This window comes from Ostrea edulis, chromosome 6, assembly GCF_947568905.1.
Source record: "Ostrea edulis chromosome 6, xbOstEdul1.1, whole genome shotgun sequence".
NCBI lineage: Eukaryota > Metazoa > Mollusca > Bivalvia > Ostreida > Ostreidae > Ostrea > Ostrea edulis.
The window spans coordinates 49,440,598-49,457,440 of NC_079169.1; the positions used below are offsets into that span (position 1 = coordinate 49,440,598).

Consider the following 16,843-nt stretch of genomic DNA (forward strand, 5'->3'; position numbering starts at 1 on the left):
CCCCCCAGTCCATACCCCACTTTTCTTTAAACGTTAGAAATCCAGCTAATTCAGTGAGGAAGAAATGTCACTACCATATTTCGAATTTCCTCTAGACTATATCAAATTAAATACCGCACTGCTATCAGTCACAGATTGACACTGGTAGGGGAATGGGGACCTGGTCTGCGAGTATGATGGAAAAGATTCTGATGAAAATAAAGATTCACTCATCATTCGGAAATGTATAAACATTGTATTATTGTATACCACCGGTACGTTGTGAGTACGTTAATAATGGGAGTTATCTTTCCTTGGATATCTAAATCAATCAAATACTATATGAACACGGGCAATTATCGTCCATGTTTGACCTCAGTATAATTTATTCATGCATAAAATGTATTAATATGTCACTCTTTGTTGCGTATTTCACCGTTAAGTAAATGTTTATATATACTAGCTCTGCTTAATCGCTTCAATCTCAAAGGGATTTTCTGGAATATGCCTAATCACGTGAGATACGCTAAATATAGCTATTTTAGATCCGAACGATCAACTTCGCATCATTCGTAGGCTCTAGGTTTATCCATACTAGCCCGTAAAAAATAGGGTGGAACCTCGTCCCACTTTTCCTGTAGAAATAAAAATGGAACATGACGCGCCACCTAGCGAGCGTGGTTGTTGCTGCATTTAAAGTAGTTTTAGGCATAAAAAGAGTTAATTTTGCTGAAAAAATGAAAAAGTTTAGAAACATGCGTTGTGTCCTTTAAGTGTCAAGATAAACAGTTGAAAATATTTTTAAATCGTATAAAGGGATACTGATATCGTAAATGCATGTGCGTCAAAGTGTCCTGAAGTACGAAAGTAGGGTAAACACGGACTACTGCAAACAGCAGATATGGGGTGAAATATTTCTGCATTATTTATTTATCAAGCTTTTAGTAATGCATTCTTCAAAGGTCTATTGTAAGCACGTAAACACAACCGAAGAAATAAAATCAGACGGGAGAGATGAACTTGAGTATTTGCCATCACAAAGACAGGGATTCGCAATGTCTCCGAAACACTGATCTTATCACATATGATATGCAATTTGCTTTTTTTTCGCTACTGTTTTTTATGCCCTAAAACATCGCTTAATATATAAAATGCATACTTTTAGAAATATATCATAGACGATATTCAAATTCCTTGACGTGAAATCATTGAATTATATTAGGCATACAATGACGTCACTTAGTGTCAATGATATGTTAATATCAAGCATCTTTTAAGCTGATATTCCTTGTCATTATGTTTCTTTATTAGGTTACCCATAAACATCATATTATTTTGTTGCAGAGATTATTTTAGAAACACGACTGTGTAAGTAAGACGTAAAGTATCAGCGTCGGATCTAACGGAGGGAGTAATGAGGGCTGTAACACCCCAACCTCCTATTGTTTGAGCAGTTTTAATAAGTTTGACAATATTGGGGTCTTCAACTACCGTTTTAGGTCGGAAAAGGTACAACCCGCCCCTTCTTCATAAAAAATGTGGATCCAGTCTGGGGTAGCAATACTTATAGTGGTGTATATTTCTGGTCCTTGATCAACTTATGTCTCGTTTTGTCGAGTAAAAGTGGATCCCAAGTGTTTATACGCGAAGTTACCACATTACTCTGGTCTCGCAATCTAGAGGTTAGAGTGTTCGATTCGTACCTATGTGCTTCAGGTTCGACTTTTTTATACTAACTTTACGTGCGAAACCTATATGTTAGATATAGGTAGTGGTTGTCCATTCACCATGCATTCAGCATGATATAATATGAAGTTCACGGGTCATTCTTATTCAGAAGACCTGCAGACCCGCGGAATCGTGTCACAGTAGACGTTGGTATGATAAAGAATCCTCACTGCTACATATACATTAGTATGATATTGAATGTTACGCGTGGAGTCAAAATTCAACTAAACGTGGTCACATTTCTAAATAAGTGAGAAACTCGTGAGTGGGACACAAATACAATAACAAACCATGATACTTATATCTGTCCTAGTACATACGTGTCCTTTCTGATACCCGCCATCTTATCTGATTGGGAAACTGTGTTCAGGTAACTCGGTGGTGGTGTATGCACTTTCCACTTTTGGGACTCGGGTTCGATACTTGTGATCAAGAGTGAATATATGTGAGAACCCCAAGTGACTCGGAGTGTATTGCAAAGAGTCTGATAAGTATTCATACAACCCCATTTGTTCTCTAATTTGTTGATTATATCGTGATGTCTTATGCTCAGACAAAATCTCACTAGAAAGTACAAACACGGGCCACAAGCAGCCCCTTACCTATCAAACAAATTATGAAGGTAGGAATATGCCTATTGTTTCATGTGATGTGTTTCATACCGATTGTGAAGTCGTTCTTTGCACGCAGACTTTAACTTCAGGTAACTCCGTATAAGCCTTACGGCGGGTGTGACCGGTAGACAGAGGATGCTAACTCCCCCTAGGCACCTGATCCCACCTCTGGTATATCCAGGGCTTTGTGTTGGCCTGACTCTTTATTTTGTATTGCTGATAGGAGTTCATAGATTGATCACTGTTCGCTATCTTCACCTTTCATAGTGTATGTTTGTGTATGCATTATAATCCGTTTCTATGCTTTGATTTGTTGTTTGTATCGTAATGTCTTATGCTCAATCAAAAGCTAAGTAGAGAATGCGTTTCTTTGTTCTTAATTATGTTAACTTATATCATCTTGCTATGTTACATATGTATCTTCATCGGAAATTTGATTCAGTTGCTTCCCATTTTATTCAATGAAATTCTACAGATAAATCTTACATGTATAAATGGCTTTTTCTTGTAATTTTCAGACAATGAACGTCAGCGGGGGGTCTCAGACCACCGGCGTGGTGCTGATTGTTCTACTTATGTGTGGTGTGTGTCACGGTAAGTAGTTTACTACGGTGGACTCGGCATATGGCATAATTTAATCCCTGTTCAGTCCAAAGTATGGTTGTTTTTCCTTTGTACCATGCATTTATGACATGCAATGTCGTACCATGTAGTTATGGCGTGTGATGGCGTACACGTGTTTTAAATGAGGAATGTTGATATTCAAAGATCAATAGCTTCAAATACCACAACGAAACATCAATGTACTGAAAATTGTAGGTGTTTCGTTAAAGGTGCTGTGTATTTCATATTCGTTACCTAATATTTCCTGTTTAAAACAAAGACGCAGGAATTTGTGTACGTTTTAAAAAGAGATCAATTTCTATTAGTTGTAATTGTTTATATAAAGTTAAGATAATGAATTAATTAAAGTTAAGCAACCTACATAACTCCCATATCCCTTTCGTTTCTCCTTTGATTTTTGCTATTTTTAAGCAATTTCTGATTACTATTAAAGACAAAATATGACATTATTTATTCTTGTCTGATACTTTTGACATTTTTGTTGAAAATGAATGTTCTTTATTATCATCATTTGATCAATACCAAACAAAATGGAAAACGATAGAAAGTGTGCTGTAAGAAATGATGACATTATTATATAAGGATATTGTTTCAATCGTAAAATTCTTTGATGAACATGTTGAAGATAAAATCTAAGGAATATTGAACTTACATTAAACTCTTTATCTATTGTAGCTGCAACCACTGTAGAACCCGACACAACAACAACAGGTAGGCATCTTTTCAAACATGCTATCATGAACTTGGCAAGAAAGACATTTCATTTATATTTATTGATGTATTTTTGAAAACTAAATTAGATTAAGTACACCTACTAGAGTATGATCTATAAAATAGATTTGAAATAGACACTCTCACGCTATTGAATTGAACATCGACAATTTCGCCCCATTAGTTACAGATATGGACACTCTCGATCCAGTCCTAATAATTGATATCATCCTACATAGTTGAAGATAAAACAGCATCCCATAGAGTACTTTCTGATTACTATTAAAGGCAAAATATGACATTATTCATTTTTGTCTGATACTTTTGATATTTTTGTTGAAAAGGAATGTTCTTTATTATCATCATTTGATAATTACCAAACAAAATGGAAAACGATATAAAGTCAGCTGTAAGAAATGATGACATTATTATATAAGGATATTGCTACAATTGTAAAATTCATTGATGAACGTGTTGATAAAATCTAAGGAATATTGAACTAACATTAATTGCTCTAAAACTTCAATGTTATATCGGATTTCAAACATTTCGGTTGAGCATCACTTAAGAGACATTATTTGTCGAAATGCGCATCTGGTGCATGAAAATTGGTACCGTATAAGTTTTACATTAAAGTCTTTATGTATTGTAGCTACAACCACTGTAGAACCAGACACAGCTACAACAACAGGTAGGCATCTTTTCAAAGATCCTATCATGAAATTGTCATATCTTTAACCAAAAAATTCTTTTTTTCGTTGTGTTATTGGATAATGAAGATATAATGCGGGTTTAGATTATTTTTTCCTGCAATGCATACTACCGTTATCACCAGATATAACAACAAAGATATTTTATTCACATTTATATTTTTTGATGTATTTTTGAAAACTGAATTAGATTAATTACACAAACTAGATTATGATCTATGAAATATATTTGAAAATAGACACTCTCACGCTATTGAATTGAACATCGACAATTTCGCCCCATTAGTTACAGATATAGACACTCTCGATCCAGTCCTAATAATTGATATCATCCTACATAGTTGAAGATAAAACAGCATCCCTTAGAGTTGAATATTGACATTCTCGTTCTATTGATTTAAGCATAGACACTCTTGCCCCATTGACGTGAATATAGACACTCATACCAGACAGTTAAACATCACCAACTTTTCCCATTCGATTTGAAGATAGACACTCTGACCCATTTAATTAAATTAAAAGACAGACGCAGGAAGTTTGGTACATTTTAAGAAGAAGTTTTCAATTTATATCAGTTTTGATTTTTTATTCAAGTTAAGATAATGAATTAAATAAAGTTGAGCAACAGACAGATTTCCCGTATCCTTTCCGTTTCTCCTTTTACTGTTGCTATTTTAAGTACTTTCTGATTACTATTAAAGGCAAAATATGACATTATTCATTTTTGTCTGATACTTTTGACATTTTTGTTGAAAAGGAATGTTCTTTATCATCATCATTTGATCATTACCAAACAAAATGGAAAACGATAGAAAGTGTGCTGTAAGAAATGATGACATTATTATATAAGGATATTGCTACAATTGTAATATTCATTGATGGACGTTTTGATGATAAAATCTAAGGAATATTGAACTAAAATTAATTGCTCTAAAACTTCATTGTTATATCGGATTTCAAACATTTCGGTTGAGCATCACTTAAGAGACATTATTTGTCGAAATGCACATCTGGTGCATCAAAATTGGTACCGTATAAGTTTTATATTAAACTCTTGATCTATTGTAGCTGCAACCACTGTAGAACCAGACACATCAACAACAGGTAGGCATCGTTTCCAACATGCTATCATGAACTTGGCATATCTTTAAACAATAAAATGCTTTCTTCGTTGTGTTAATGGGTGATGAAGGTACAATGCGGGTGTGGATTGTTTTTCTGGAATGCATGCTACCTTCATCACCAGATATGACAAAAAAAAACCCAGTTTATTTATATTCATATTTTTAATGTATTTTTGAAAACTAAATTAGATTAAGTACAGGTACTAGAGTATGATCTATCAAAGAAATTTGAAAAGAGACACTCTCACCCTATTGAATTGAACATCGACAATTTCACGCCATTAGTTACAAATATATACCCTCGATCCACTCCTAATAATTGATATCATCCTACAGAGTTGAAGATAAAACAGCATCCCATAGAGTTGAATATTGACATTCTCGTCCTATTGATTTAAGCATGGACACCCTTGCCCCATTGGTGTGAATATAGACACTCATACCAGACAGTTAAACATCGCCAACTTTTTCCATTTGATTTGAAGATAGACCCTCTGACCCATTTAATTAAATTAAAAGACAGAGGCAGGAAGTTTGGTACTTTTTAAAAAGAAGGTGTCAATTTATATCAGTTGTAAATTCTTTAAATAAAGATACGATAATGAATTAAATAAAAATGAGCAACATACAGAACTCCCATATCCTTTCCGTTTCTCTTTTGATTTTTGCTATTTTTAAGCACTTTCTGATTACTATTAAAGACAAAATATGACATTATTCATTCTTGTCTGATACTTTTGACATTTTATTGAAAAGGAATGTTCTTTATTATCATCATTTGATCATTATCAAACAAAATGTAAAACGATAGAAAGTGTGCTGTAAGAAATGGTGATATTATTATATAAGCATATTGTTTCAATTTAAAATTCTTTGATGAAGATGTTGAAGATAAAATCTAAGGAATATTGAACTGATATTAAACTCTTTATGTATTTTAGCTACAACCACTGTAGATCCAGACACAGCTACAACAACAGGTAGGCATCTTTTCAAAGATGCTATCATGAAATTGTCGTATCTTTAAACAAAAAAATGCTTTCTTCGTTGTGTTATAGGGTGATGGAGGTATAATGCGGGTTTGGATTGTTTTTTCTGCAATGCATACTACCGTCATCACCAGATATAACAACAAAGACATTTTGTTCACATTTATATTTTTTGATGTATTTTTGAAAACTGAACTAGATTAAATACGCATACTAAAGTATGATCTATGAAATATATTTGAAAATAGACACTCTCACGCTATTGAATTGAACACCGACAATTTCGCCCCATTAGTTACAGATATAGACACTCTCGATCCAGTCCTAATAATTGATATCATCCTACATAGTTGAAGATAAAACAGCATCCCATAGAGTTGAATATTGACATTCTCGTTCTATTGATTTAAGCATAGACACTCTTGCCCCATTGACGTGAATATAGATACTTATACCAGACAGTTAAACATCACCAACTTTTCCCATTTGATTTGAAGATAGACACTCTGACCCATTTAATTAAATTAAAAGACAGACGCTGGAAGTTTGGTACATTTTTTTATTCAAGTTAAGATAATGAATTAAATAAAGTTGAGCAACATACAGATTTCCCATATCCTGTCTGTTTCTCCTTTGATTGTTGCTATTCTAAGTACTTTCTGATTACTATTAAAGACAAAATATGACATTATTCACTTTTGTCTGATACTTTTGACATTTTATTGAAAAGGAATGTTCTTTATTATCATCATTTGATCATTATCAAACAAAATGTAAAACGATAGAAAGTGTGCTGTAAGAAATGGTGACATTATTATATAAGCATATTGTTTCAATTTAGAATTCTTTGATGAACATGTTGAAGATAAAATCTAAGGAATATTGAACTGATATTAAACTCTTTATGTATTTTAGCTACAACCACTGTAGATCCAGACACAGCTACAACAACAAATAGGCATCTTTTCAAAGATGCTATCATGAACTTGTCATATCTTTAACCAAAAAATTCTTTTTTTCATTGTGTTATTGGATAATGAAGATATAATGCGGGTTTAGATTATTTTTTCCTGCAATGTATACTACTGTCATCACCAAATATAACAACAAAGATATTTTATTCACATTTATATTTTTTGATGTATTTTTGAAAACTGAATTAGATTAAATACACAAACTAGATTATGATCTATGAAATATATTTGAAAATAGACACTCTCACGCTATTGAATTGAACATCGACAATTTCGCCCCATTAGTTACAGATATAGACACTCTCGATCCAGTCCTAATAATTGATATCATCCTACATAGTTGAAGATAAAACAGCATCCCTTAGAGTTGAATATTGACATTCTCGTTCTATTGATTTAAGCATAGACACTCTTGCCCCATTGACGTGAATATAGACACTCATACCAGACAGTTAAACATCACCAACTTTTCCCATTCGATTTGAAGATAGACACTCTGACCCATTTAATTAAATTAAAAGACAGACGCAGGAAGTTTGGTACATTTTAAGAAGAAGTTTTCAATTTATATCAGTTTTGATTTTTTATTCAAGTTAAGATAATGAATTAAATAAAGTTGAGCAACAGACAGATTTCCCGTATCCTTTCCGTTTCTCCTTTTACTGTTGCTATTTTAAGTACTTTCTGATTACTATTAAAGGCAAAATATGACATTATTCATTTTTGTCTGATACTTTTGACATTTTTGTTGAAAAGGAATGTTCTTTATCATCATCATTTGATCATTACCAAACAAAATGGAAAACGATAGAAAGTGTGCTGTAAGAAATGATGACATTATTATATAAGGATATTGCTACAATTGTAATATTCATTGATGGACGTTTTGATGATAAAATCTAAGGAATATTGAACTGATATTAAACTCTTTATGTATTTTAGCTACAACCACTGTAGATCCAGACACAGCTACAACAACAGGTAGGCATCTTTTCAAAGATGCTATCATGAAATTGTCGTATCTTTAAACAAAAAAATGCTTTCTTCGTTGTGTTATAGGGTGATGGAGGTATAATGCGGGTTTGGATTGTTTTTTCTGCAATGCATACTACCGTCATCACCAGATATAACAACAAAGACATTTTGTTCACATTTATATTTTTTGATGTATTTTTGAAAACTGAACTAGATTAAATACGCATACTAAAGTATGATCTATGAAATATATTTGAAAATAGACACTCTCACGCTATTGAATTGAACATCGACAATTTCGCCCCATTAGTTACAGATATAGACACTCTCGATCCAGTCCTAATAATTGATATCATCCTACATAGTTGAAGATAAAACAGCATCCCATAGAGTTGAATATTGACATTCTCGTTCTATTGATTTAAGCATAGACACTCTTGCCCCATTGACGTGAATATAGATACTTATACCAGACAGTTAAACATCACCAACTTTTCCCATTTGATTTGAAGATAGACACTCTGACCCATTTAATTAAATTAAAAGTCAGACGCATGAAGTTTGGTACATTTTTTTATTCAAGTTATGATAATGAATTAAATAAAGTTGAGCAACATACAGATTTCCCATATCCTGTCTGTTTCTCCTTTGATTGTTGCTATTCTAAGTACTTTCTGATTACTATTAAAGGCAAAATATGACATTATTCACTTTTGTCTGATACTTTTGACATTTTATTGAAAAGGAATGTTCTTTATTATCATCATTTGATCATTATCAAACAAAATGGAAAACGATAGAAAGTGTGCTGTAAGAAATGGTGACATTATTATATAAGCATATTGTTTCAATTTAAAATTCTTTGATGAACATGTTGAAGATAAAATCTAAGGAATATTGAACTGATATTAAACTCTTTATGTATTTTAGCTACAACCACTGTAGATCCAGACACAGTTACAAAAACAGGTAGGCATCTTTTCAAAGATGCTATCATGAACTTGGCATATCTTTAAACAAAAAAATTCTTTCTTCGTTGTGTTATTGGGTGATGAAGATTTAATGCGGGTTTGGATTGTTTTTTCTGCAATGCACACTACCGTCATCACCAGATATAACAACAAAGACATTTTGTTCACATTTATATTTTTTGATGTATTTTTGAAAAGAGAATTAGATTAGATACGCATACTAAAGTATGATCTATGAAATATATTCGAAAATAGACACTCTCACGCTATTGAATTGAACACCGACAATTTCGCCCCATTGAGTTACAGATATAGACACTCTCGATCCAGTCCTAATAATTGATATCATCCTACAGAGTTGAAGATAAAACAGCATCCCATAGAGTTTAATATTGACATTCTCGTTCTATTGATTTAAGCATAGACACTCCTCTTACCCCATTGACGTAAATATAGACACTCATACCAGACAGTTAAACATCACCAAATTTTCCCATTTGATTTGAAGATAGACACTCTGACCCATTTAATTAAATTAAAAGACAGACGCAGGAAGTTTGGTACATTTTTAAAAAAAAAAGTTGTCAATTTATATCAGTTTTGATTTTTTATTCAAGTTAAGATAATGAATTAAATAAAGTTGAGCAACATACAGATGTCCCATATCCTTTCCGTTTTTCCTTTGATTGTTGTTATTTTAAGCACTTTCTGATTACTATTAAAGACCAAACACGTTACGATTCATTTTTGTCTGATACTTTTGACATTTTTTGTGATATTTTTGACATTTTTGTCTGATATTTTTGACATTTTTGTTTGATACTTTTCACATTTTTGTCTGACGTTTTCGTCTGATACTTTTGACATTCTTCTCTGATACGTTTGATATTTTTATCTGATACTTTTCACATTTTTGTCTGATACTTTTGACATTCTTGTCTGATACTTTTGACATTTTTTGTCTGATACTTTTGACATTCTTCTCTGATACTTTTGACATTCTTGTCTGATACTTTTGACATTTTTGTCTGATACTTTTGACATTCTTGTCTGATACTTTTGACATTTTTGTGTTATACTTTTGACATTCTTGTCTGATACTTTTGACATTCTTGTCGTATACTTTTGACATTTTTTGTCTGATACTTTTGACATTCTTGTCTGATACTTTTGACATTCTTGTCGTATACTTTTGACATTTTTTGTCTGATACTTTTGACATTCTTGTCTGATACTTTTGACATTCTTGTCTTATACTTTTGACATTCTTGTCTGATACTTTTGACATTTTTGTCTAACTGGAATGTTCTGTATTATTGTCATCTAATCATTACTAAACAAAGACGAAAACAAAACAAATTGTTCTGCATGAAATGATGTCATTATTATAAAAAAAATGTTATTGTATCAGTTGTAAATTTAATTGATGAACGGTTTGAAGATAAAATCTGAGGAATATTGAACTTATATTATACTCTTTTTCTATTGTAGCTTCAACCACTGTAGAACCAGACACATCAACAACAGGTAGGTCTCTTTTTAAACATGCTATCATGAACTTGGTATATCTTTGAACAATGAAATGCTTTCTTCGTTGTTTGATTGGGTGATGAAGGTATAATGCGGGTTATGATTTTTTGGTGCAATGCTTGCTATCTTCATCACCCAATAAAACAACAAAGACATTTTATTGTTTATATTGATATTGTTAGGTATTTTGAATCTAGATTAACCTAGATTAAGTACCAAATTGTCATATCGTTGACCTATTCGTTACTTTAAACGTTCCGTCCAATGTATCCTTTGATTTTGACGATGCTCCAAATTTGATAATGATTACGCGGGCCGGTGGTACTAGAAGCGGATAAAACTGATATACAACAAATGTGTTGATGAAAGCATTCAACATACCTTTGTTCAAATCTTCGTCCATAAAGGTAAGGATTTTGGAATAAAACTACCATCACACAAATAGTCCAACATTAAGTACCCTTTCTCGTAGACAACGAGAAGATCACTGGATCAGGACCCTAGGTACTGCATTTAAATACGGATGCAATGATAATGTATATGATGTAGGGAATTTGACTAGGTCACAAGGAAATAACGTGAATGTGATGGGACTCTTTCCCAATACTCAAAGTAGGAAACGTAGTCATAGACATCATTCATATAAAAGAGCAAGTATAAATGATGTCACTTTTCATTCACCTTTGCCTTACGTCAACAGACAATTAGGTCCATATCATATTTGCACAAAACTAAACTCTGTTCCATTGAGAGTTTTACATACGTTATTTCAAAAAATCACAGCTAGTCTATACTTAGATTTTCCAATACCTAAATATAGACTGAACTCTATGATTACATATGTTGCCGATCACAGGCTCTTTCAACCACCACGGGTCATGGATGATATTCCTTTCAAATCGTGCCGCCAGTTCTTTAAGCTCAAATTTACAAACAAAGGAATAGATGCCGTCAACATAAGGGTCAGTCGTGTATTCCAACTTATTTCAAATCAATTGTAAATCCTGCAGCTATACCTCTACTATTACATCCATTTTTTAAAAATCATAAACAAACTTTACAGTGCCTAGATATAGACCATCTTACACGTAATCCACCAACGTGTTCTTGTTCTTCATCTTCTTTCAACTATAGTCCAACAAAGGAACAGATGCCGTCAACATAAGCATCATTTTTCGTCATAAAAAGTTCAGTCGTGTATTCCAACTTATTTCAAGTTCAAGTTTACACCCTGTATTTCCCACAAATATACTTCTACTATTGCATCCAAACTTTTCTATCATAAAGAAACTTTGCAGTGCCTAGATATAGATCATCTTATATTTAATCCACCTACGTGTTCTTGTTCTTCATCTTCTTTCAACTATAGTCCAACTGGACATGTCATTACTGGTGATGTTGATATATTTGAAAATGAGGACCTCAAATCACTTATTCTAAAAAGTCCTAAATGCAGATAACCTCGGTCTTTCAATAGGCGACATAACTTCATTTCTATTATGAATTCTGTCAAAGATTATGCCACACAATGCACTAAATATGAAAAAGAACTTGATGCATTGTCAGAATGGATTAAAAATATAAGAGGAATATTAAAATCCCGCATTACAGATATGAAAACAAACGTGCGTACCATCTATTCTTCTGTGTTTAGGAAACCAAAAGTGATAAAAGAATTAGAAAGGCTACATGAGGAATATAGTTTGGTTCCAGCTTCAGTATTACAACTGTATTTTGAACGAACTTGGCATTACTTCCACTTTTGGTAATCGTACCTATAAATCAACTGCCTTTTCAAAAAACAAAATTCTTCAAAACCATGCTTCAGTTTTAGACACATTTGATATCTCAGTCAATAGGTCGGATGAATATGAGTTACCGTACATATACTGGATTTCTAAACTTCATAAAATCCCTTAAAAACAAAGATACATTGCTGGATCCAGTAAATTTTCTTCCAAGCCCCTATCTTTGCTCCTCATGGAAATATCAACAGCTGCGAAAGAGAAACTTCAAACGTACTCTGCGACCACATATGCCAGAAGTGGTGTAAATCAAATGTACATTCTAGAAAATTCTGAAGAACTTTTAGTTAACTTGAAATCACAAAACTTTTCTCAAATCAATAACATCAAAACATATGAAATTTCAACACTATACACGACCATTCCTCACGATAAATTATAGACTAGTCGTTTTACTTCATAAACAGTTGTTTCATTATCATAAATGGAAAATGCAAATATTCCTATCTAGTGATCAGCCATCCCCTACAAATTACTTTATTAAACGCCACTCTAATTCCATGCACAAGTATTCTGAAGTTAAAATAAAAAATATGCTGGAGTTCCTCATTGACAATATATTCGTGGTCGTTAATGATCAGGTCTTAGAACAGTCTGTTGGAATCCCCATGGGCACGAATTGTGCCCCTTTGTTTTCTGACCTGTTTTTATATTCCTATGAAGGAGAATTTATTTTAAAAAAACTTCTACATGAGAAGAAATAACCCTCTTGCTGTAGCCTTCAATTCGACATTTAGATATATCAACGATGTACATGTATTATCTATTAAAAATAATAATTTTCATTCATATGTCGATTCAATATATCCATGTGAACTCGAAATAAAAGACACCACAGAGTCGTTCACGTCTACTCCATACTTAGATATTGTATTGAAAGTAGATATCAACGGCAATAACAACTCAACTTTATGACAAACGGGATGATTTCAACTGCTCCATCGTCAACTTCCCATATCTATGTAGCAATATCCCATTCTCACCTGTATATAGTGTTTACATCTCTCAACTGATTCGATATGCAATAGCTTGTTCCGTGTATGATCAGTTTCTAAATGGAAGCAGGCTACTAACAAACAAGTTGAGGGTGCAGGGGTTCCAGCAGTTTCATTTAAAATCAACATTTCGCAAATTCTATGGTCGATTTGTATTGCTTATAGGAGCTATGGAATTGATCACTGTTCGTTATCTTAGCTTTTCAATATAACGATCTAGTTTGCCAATACAACCTATCATTGGGTCAATGCTGTCTGACGTGTTTAATGCCGATTGTTAGGCTGTTCTTCGCACAGTGATTTTGACTACGGATAACACAGTTTACCTGATCAAGATATAGGTCTCACGGCGGGTGTGACCGGTCGACAGGGGATGCTTATTCATCCTATGCACCTGATCCTACCTCTGGTATATCCAGGGGTCCGTGTTTGCCCTACTCACTATTTTGTATATCTTTTAAGAGTTATGAGATAGATCACTGTTCGTTATCGTCACTTTTCATTGTGATATTGATACAACTGAAAATTATTATATCTTGCCAAGCATCGTTTGATTTGAATTAAGGAATGTCTTTCATTTTGCGATATGTACTTCCATAAACACAGAATTCCAAAGTCTGTGAATATTGTTACAAAAATGTTTGAGATGACCGATGATTCTCTTGTCCCCTGAAAGTAATTGTAGAGTTAAGGATCCTTACCCCATTAGTCTGGACACCGCAACCCTAATCCGGTTGAAGTGAGCAGAAACCCATTGACTTGAACATAGACAAGTTCGCTCTATTGAGTTAAACATATACATCCTCATACTAATGTGTTGAAGATAGACATCTTCACCCCATCAGTTTGAAAAGAGACTAGTTTTTCCATTGAGTTGAACATTTAAAATCTTGCACCATTGAGATAAACTTAGACATCCTCGCTTTGATTCAAATAAACATCCTCACCCTATTGATTTGATCATGGACAACTTCGCCGTTTGAGTTGTAGATAAAAACTCTAAACCCGTTCTTTTTAACCTAATTAATGTCGTCCTACAGTGCTGGAGATCAAACAACATCACCTCATAGAGTTGTGCATTGATATCCTCATATCATTCTATTGATTTAAACATAGGCACCCTCGCCCCATTGACGTGAATAAAGACATGTATACCATAAAATTGAACATAGGCATCTTTGCACCATTAATCTGAAGATTAACTCTCTGTCCAATTTGTTGAAATTATAAGAAAGAGGCAAACATTTGGGTAATTTCAACAAAGAAATTTTTAATTTGTAGGAGTGGTATTCATTTTGTATGAATTTAAGACAATTAATTTAAGTTGAAAAACATACAGAACTCCTGTACCGTTTCCGTGTCTTCTTTGATTGTTGCTATTTTAAGCACTCTCTGATTAATATTGCATACAAAACAAGTCATGATTCATTTTTGTCTGATACTTGTGACAGTTTTGTCTCAAAGGAATGTTCTGTATCATTGGAATTATTTGATCATTACTAAACAAGCACGAAAACGAAACAAACTGTGCTGCAGGAAATGATGCCATTATCATATATAAGCATATTGTATGAATTATAAAATTCCTTTATGAACGTGTTAAAAATAAATTCTGAGGAATATTGAACTTACATCAGAGTTTATATTTACTACAGTTTCAACCACTGTAGAACCCGACACAACAACAACAACAATGACAACAACAACAACAGGTAGGCATCTTTTTAAACATGTCATCATGAACTTTGCATATATTTACAGTGTATATGATAAAATGCTTTTCGCGTTATTTATTGGGTGATGAAGGTATAATACGGCTTTTGATTTTTCGGTGCAATACTTCCTACCTTTGTCACCCGATAAAACAACATAAAACGACATTGTATTGTTTTAGATTGATGTTTTTGTGTAATTATGAAAATATATAACATATTAAATACTAAATATCATGGTTGATATATTTGTTAATTAAAACGGAACAGCCAATGTACCCTTTGACCTTGAACATATACAACTTCAACCCATAGAGTTCCTGATATACTTCTACAGAATGGAATTTTCACCGTATTGATTTGAACGTAGACAATTTCGCTCCATTGAGTTACTTATAAACACACTCGATCCACTCGTAATTAATCTCGTCCTACATACCTGGAGATTAACTACAGCACCCCATAGAGTTGTGCATTGCCATCCTCGTTCTATTGATTTAAACATAGACACTCTCACCCCACCTGATGTGATATAGACACTCATACTATACAGTTGAACAGCGACAACTTTGCCCCATTGAATACAATACATACAAAGGAATGCTTTCTTTTTTGTTTTATTGGGTGATGAAGGTATAATGCAGGTTGTGATTTTTCTGCTACGCTTGTTACCTTCATCACCCGATAAAACAACATTAAAATACATTTTAATTGTTTATATTTATATATTGATCTATTCTTAAGTACTCAAGTATCATATCGTTGACAGTAAATGTACCTTTGACCTTGACGACGCTCCATATTTTGTGATGATTACGTGGATCGGTGGTACTAAAACCGCATGAAAAGTCGATTTGAAAAGAAATATGAGTAAATTTCAATGAATGTAAATATATAGGGATGAAAACTTACATTTGTCCAATACCTCGTCTATTGAAGTTTAATGTCCGTTTTAAATCCTCTCGCATCTTATTCCATATTATTGTGATACTGATACTACTGATAAATATTATGTGTTGCCAAGCATAGTTTGATTCGAATTAATCAATGTATTTTACTTGAGGATACGCACAATATTTCTATGAATTCAGTAATCCAAAGGTTGTGATTTTTTTTGCCCCGTAAAGTAAACCTAGACTTTTGGAACCCTTACACCATTAATCTTCACACAGACATCATCATCCCATTCAGATGAGAACCCATTGGTATTGGGGATAGACGACTTTGCTACATTGAGTTAAAATATACATCTTTATCCCGAAGATAGACATCCTCGACCCGTTAATTAGAGATTAGTTTTTCCACTGTATTTACAACCTCGCCCACTGAAATAAACTTAGACATCCTCGCCTAAAGTATATGAACAGAAATATTTGTGTCATTCAGCTGTATATAGATACCC

The 16,843-nt window shown here is 33.1% G+C and overlaps 1 protein-coding gene across 4 annotated transcripts in view; it reads left to right on the plus strand.

Annotated features, from left to right (window-relative positions):
* Window positions 1-16,843, plus strand: part of LOC125646915 (mucin-2-like) — a 148,368-nt gene that overhangs the window by 17,736 nt on the left and 113,789 nt on the right. For 3 of the 4 annotated variants that reach the window (XM_048873562.2, XM_048873574.2, XM_056139839.1), the window contains 9 exons: window positions 2,840-2,915; window positions 3,621-3,656; window positions 4,309-4,347; window positions 5,435-5,470; window positions 6,432-6,470; window positions 8,396-8,434; window positions 9,359-9,397; window positions 10,891-10,926; window positions 15,385-15,441. In XM_048873562.2, coding sequence (XP_048729519.2) covers window positions 2,843-2,915; window positions 3,621-3,656; window positions 4,309-4,347; window positions 5,435-5,470; window positions 6,432-6,470; window positions 8,396-8,434; window positions 9,359-9,397; window positions 10,891-10,926; window positions 15,385-15,441 — 394 coding nt within the window. In that variant the 5' untranslated portion in view covers window positions 2,840-2,842. The remainder of the gene's footprint in view (window positions 1-2,839; window positions 2,916-3,620; window positions 3,657-4,308; window positions 4,348-5,434; window positions 5,471-6,431; window positions 6,471-8,395; window positions 8,435-9,358; window positions 9,398-10,890; window positions 10,927-15,384; window positions 15,442-16,843) is intronic. The other variant, XM_048873565.2, reaches the window with a different exon arrangement.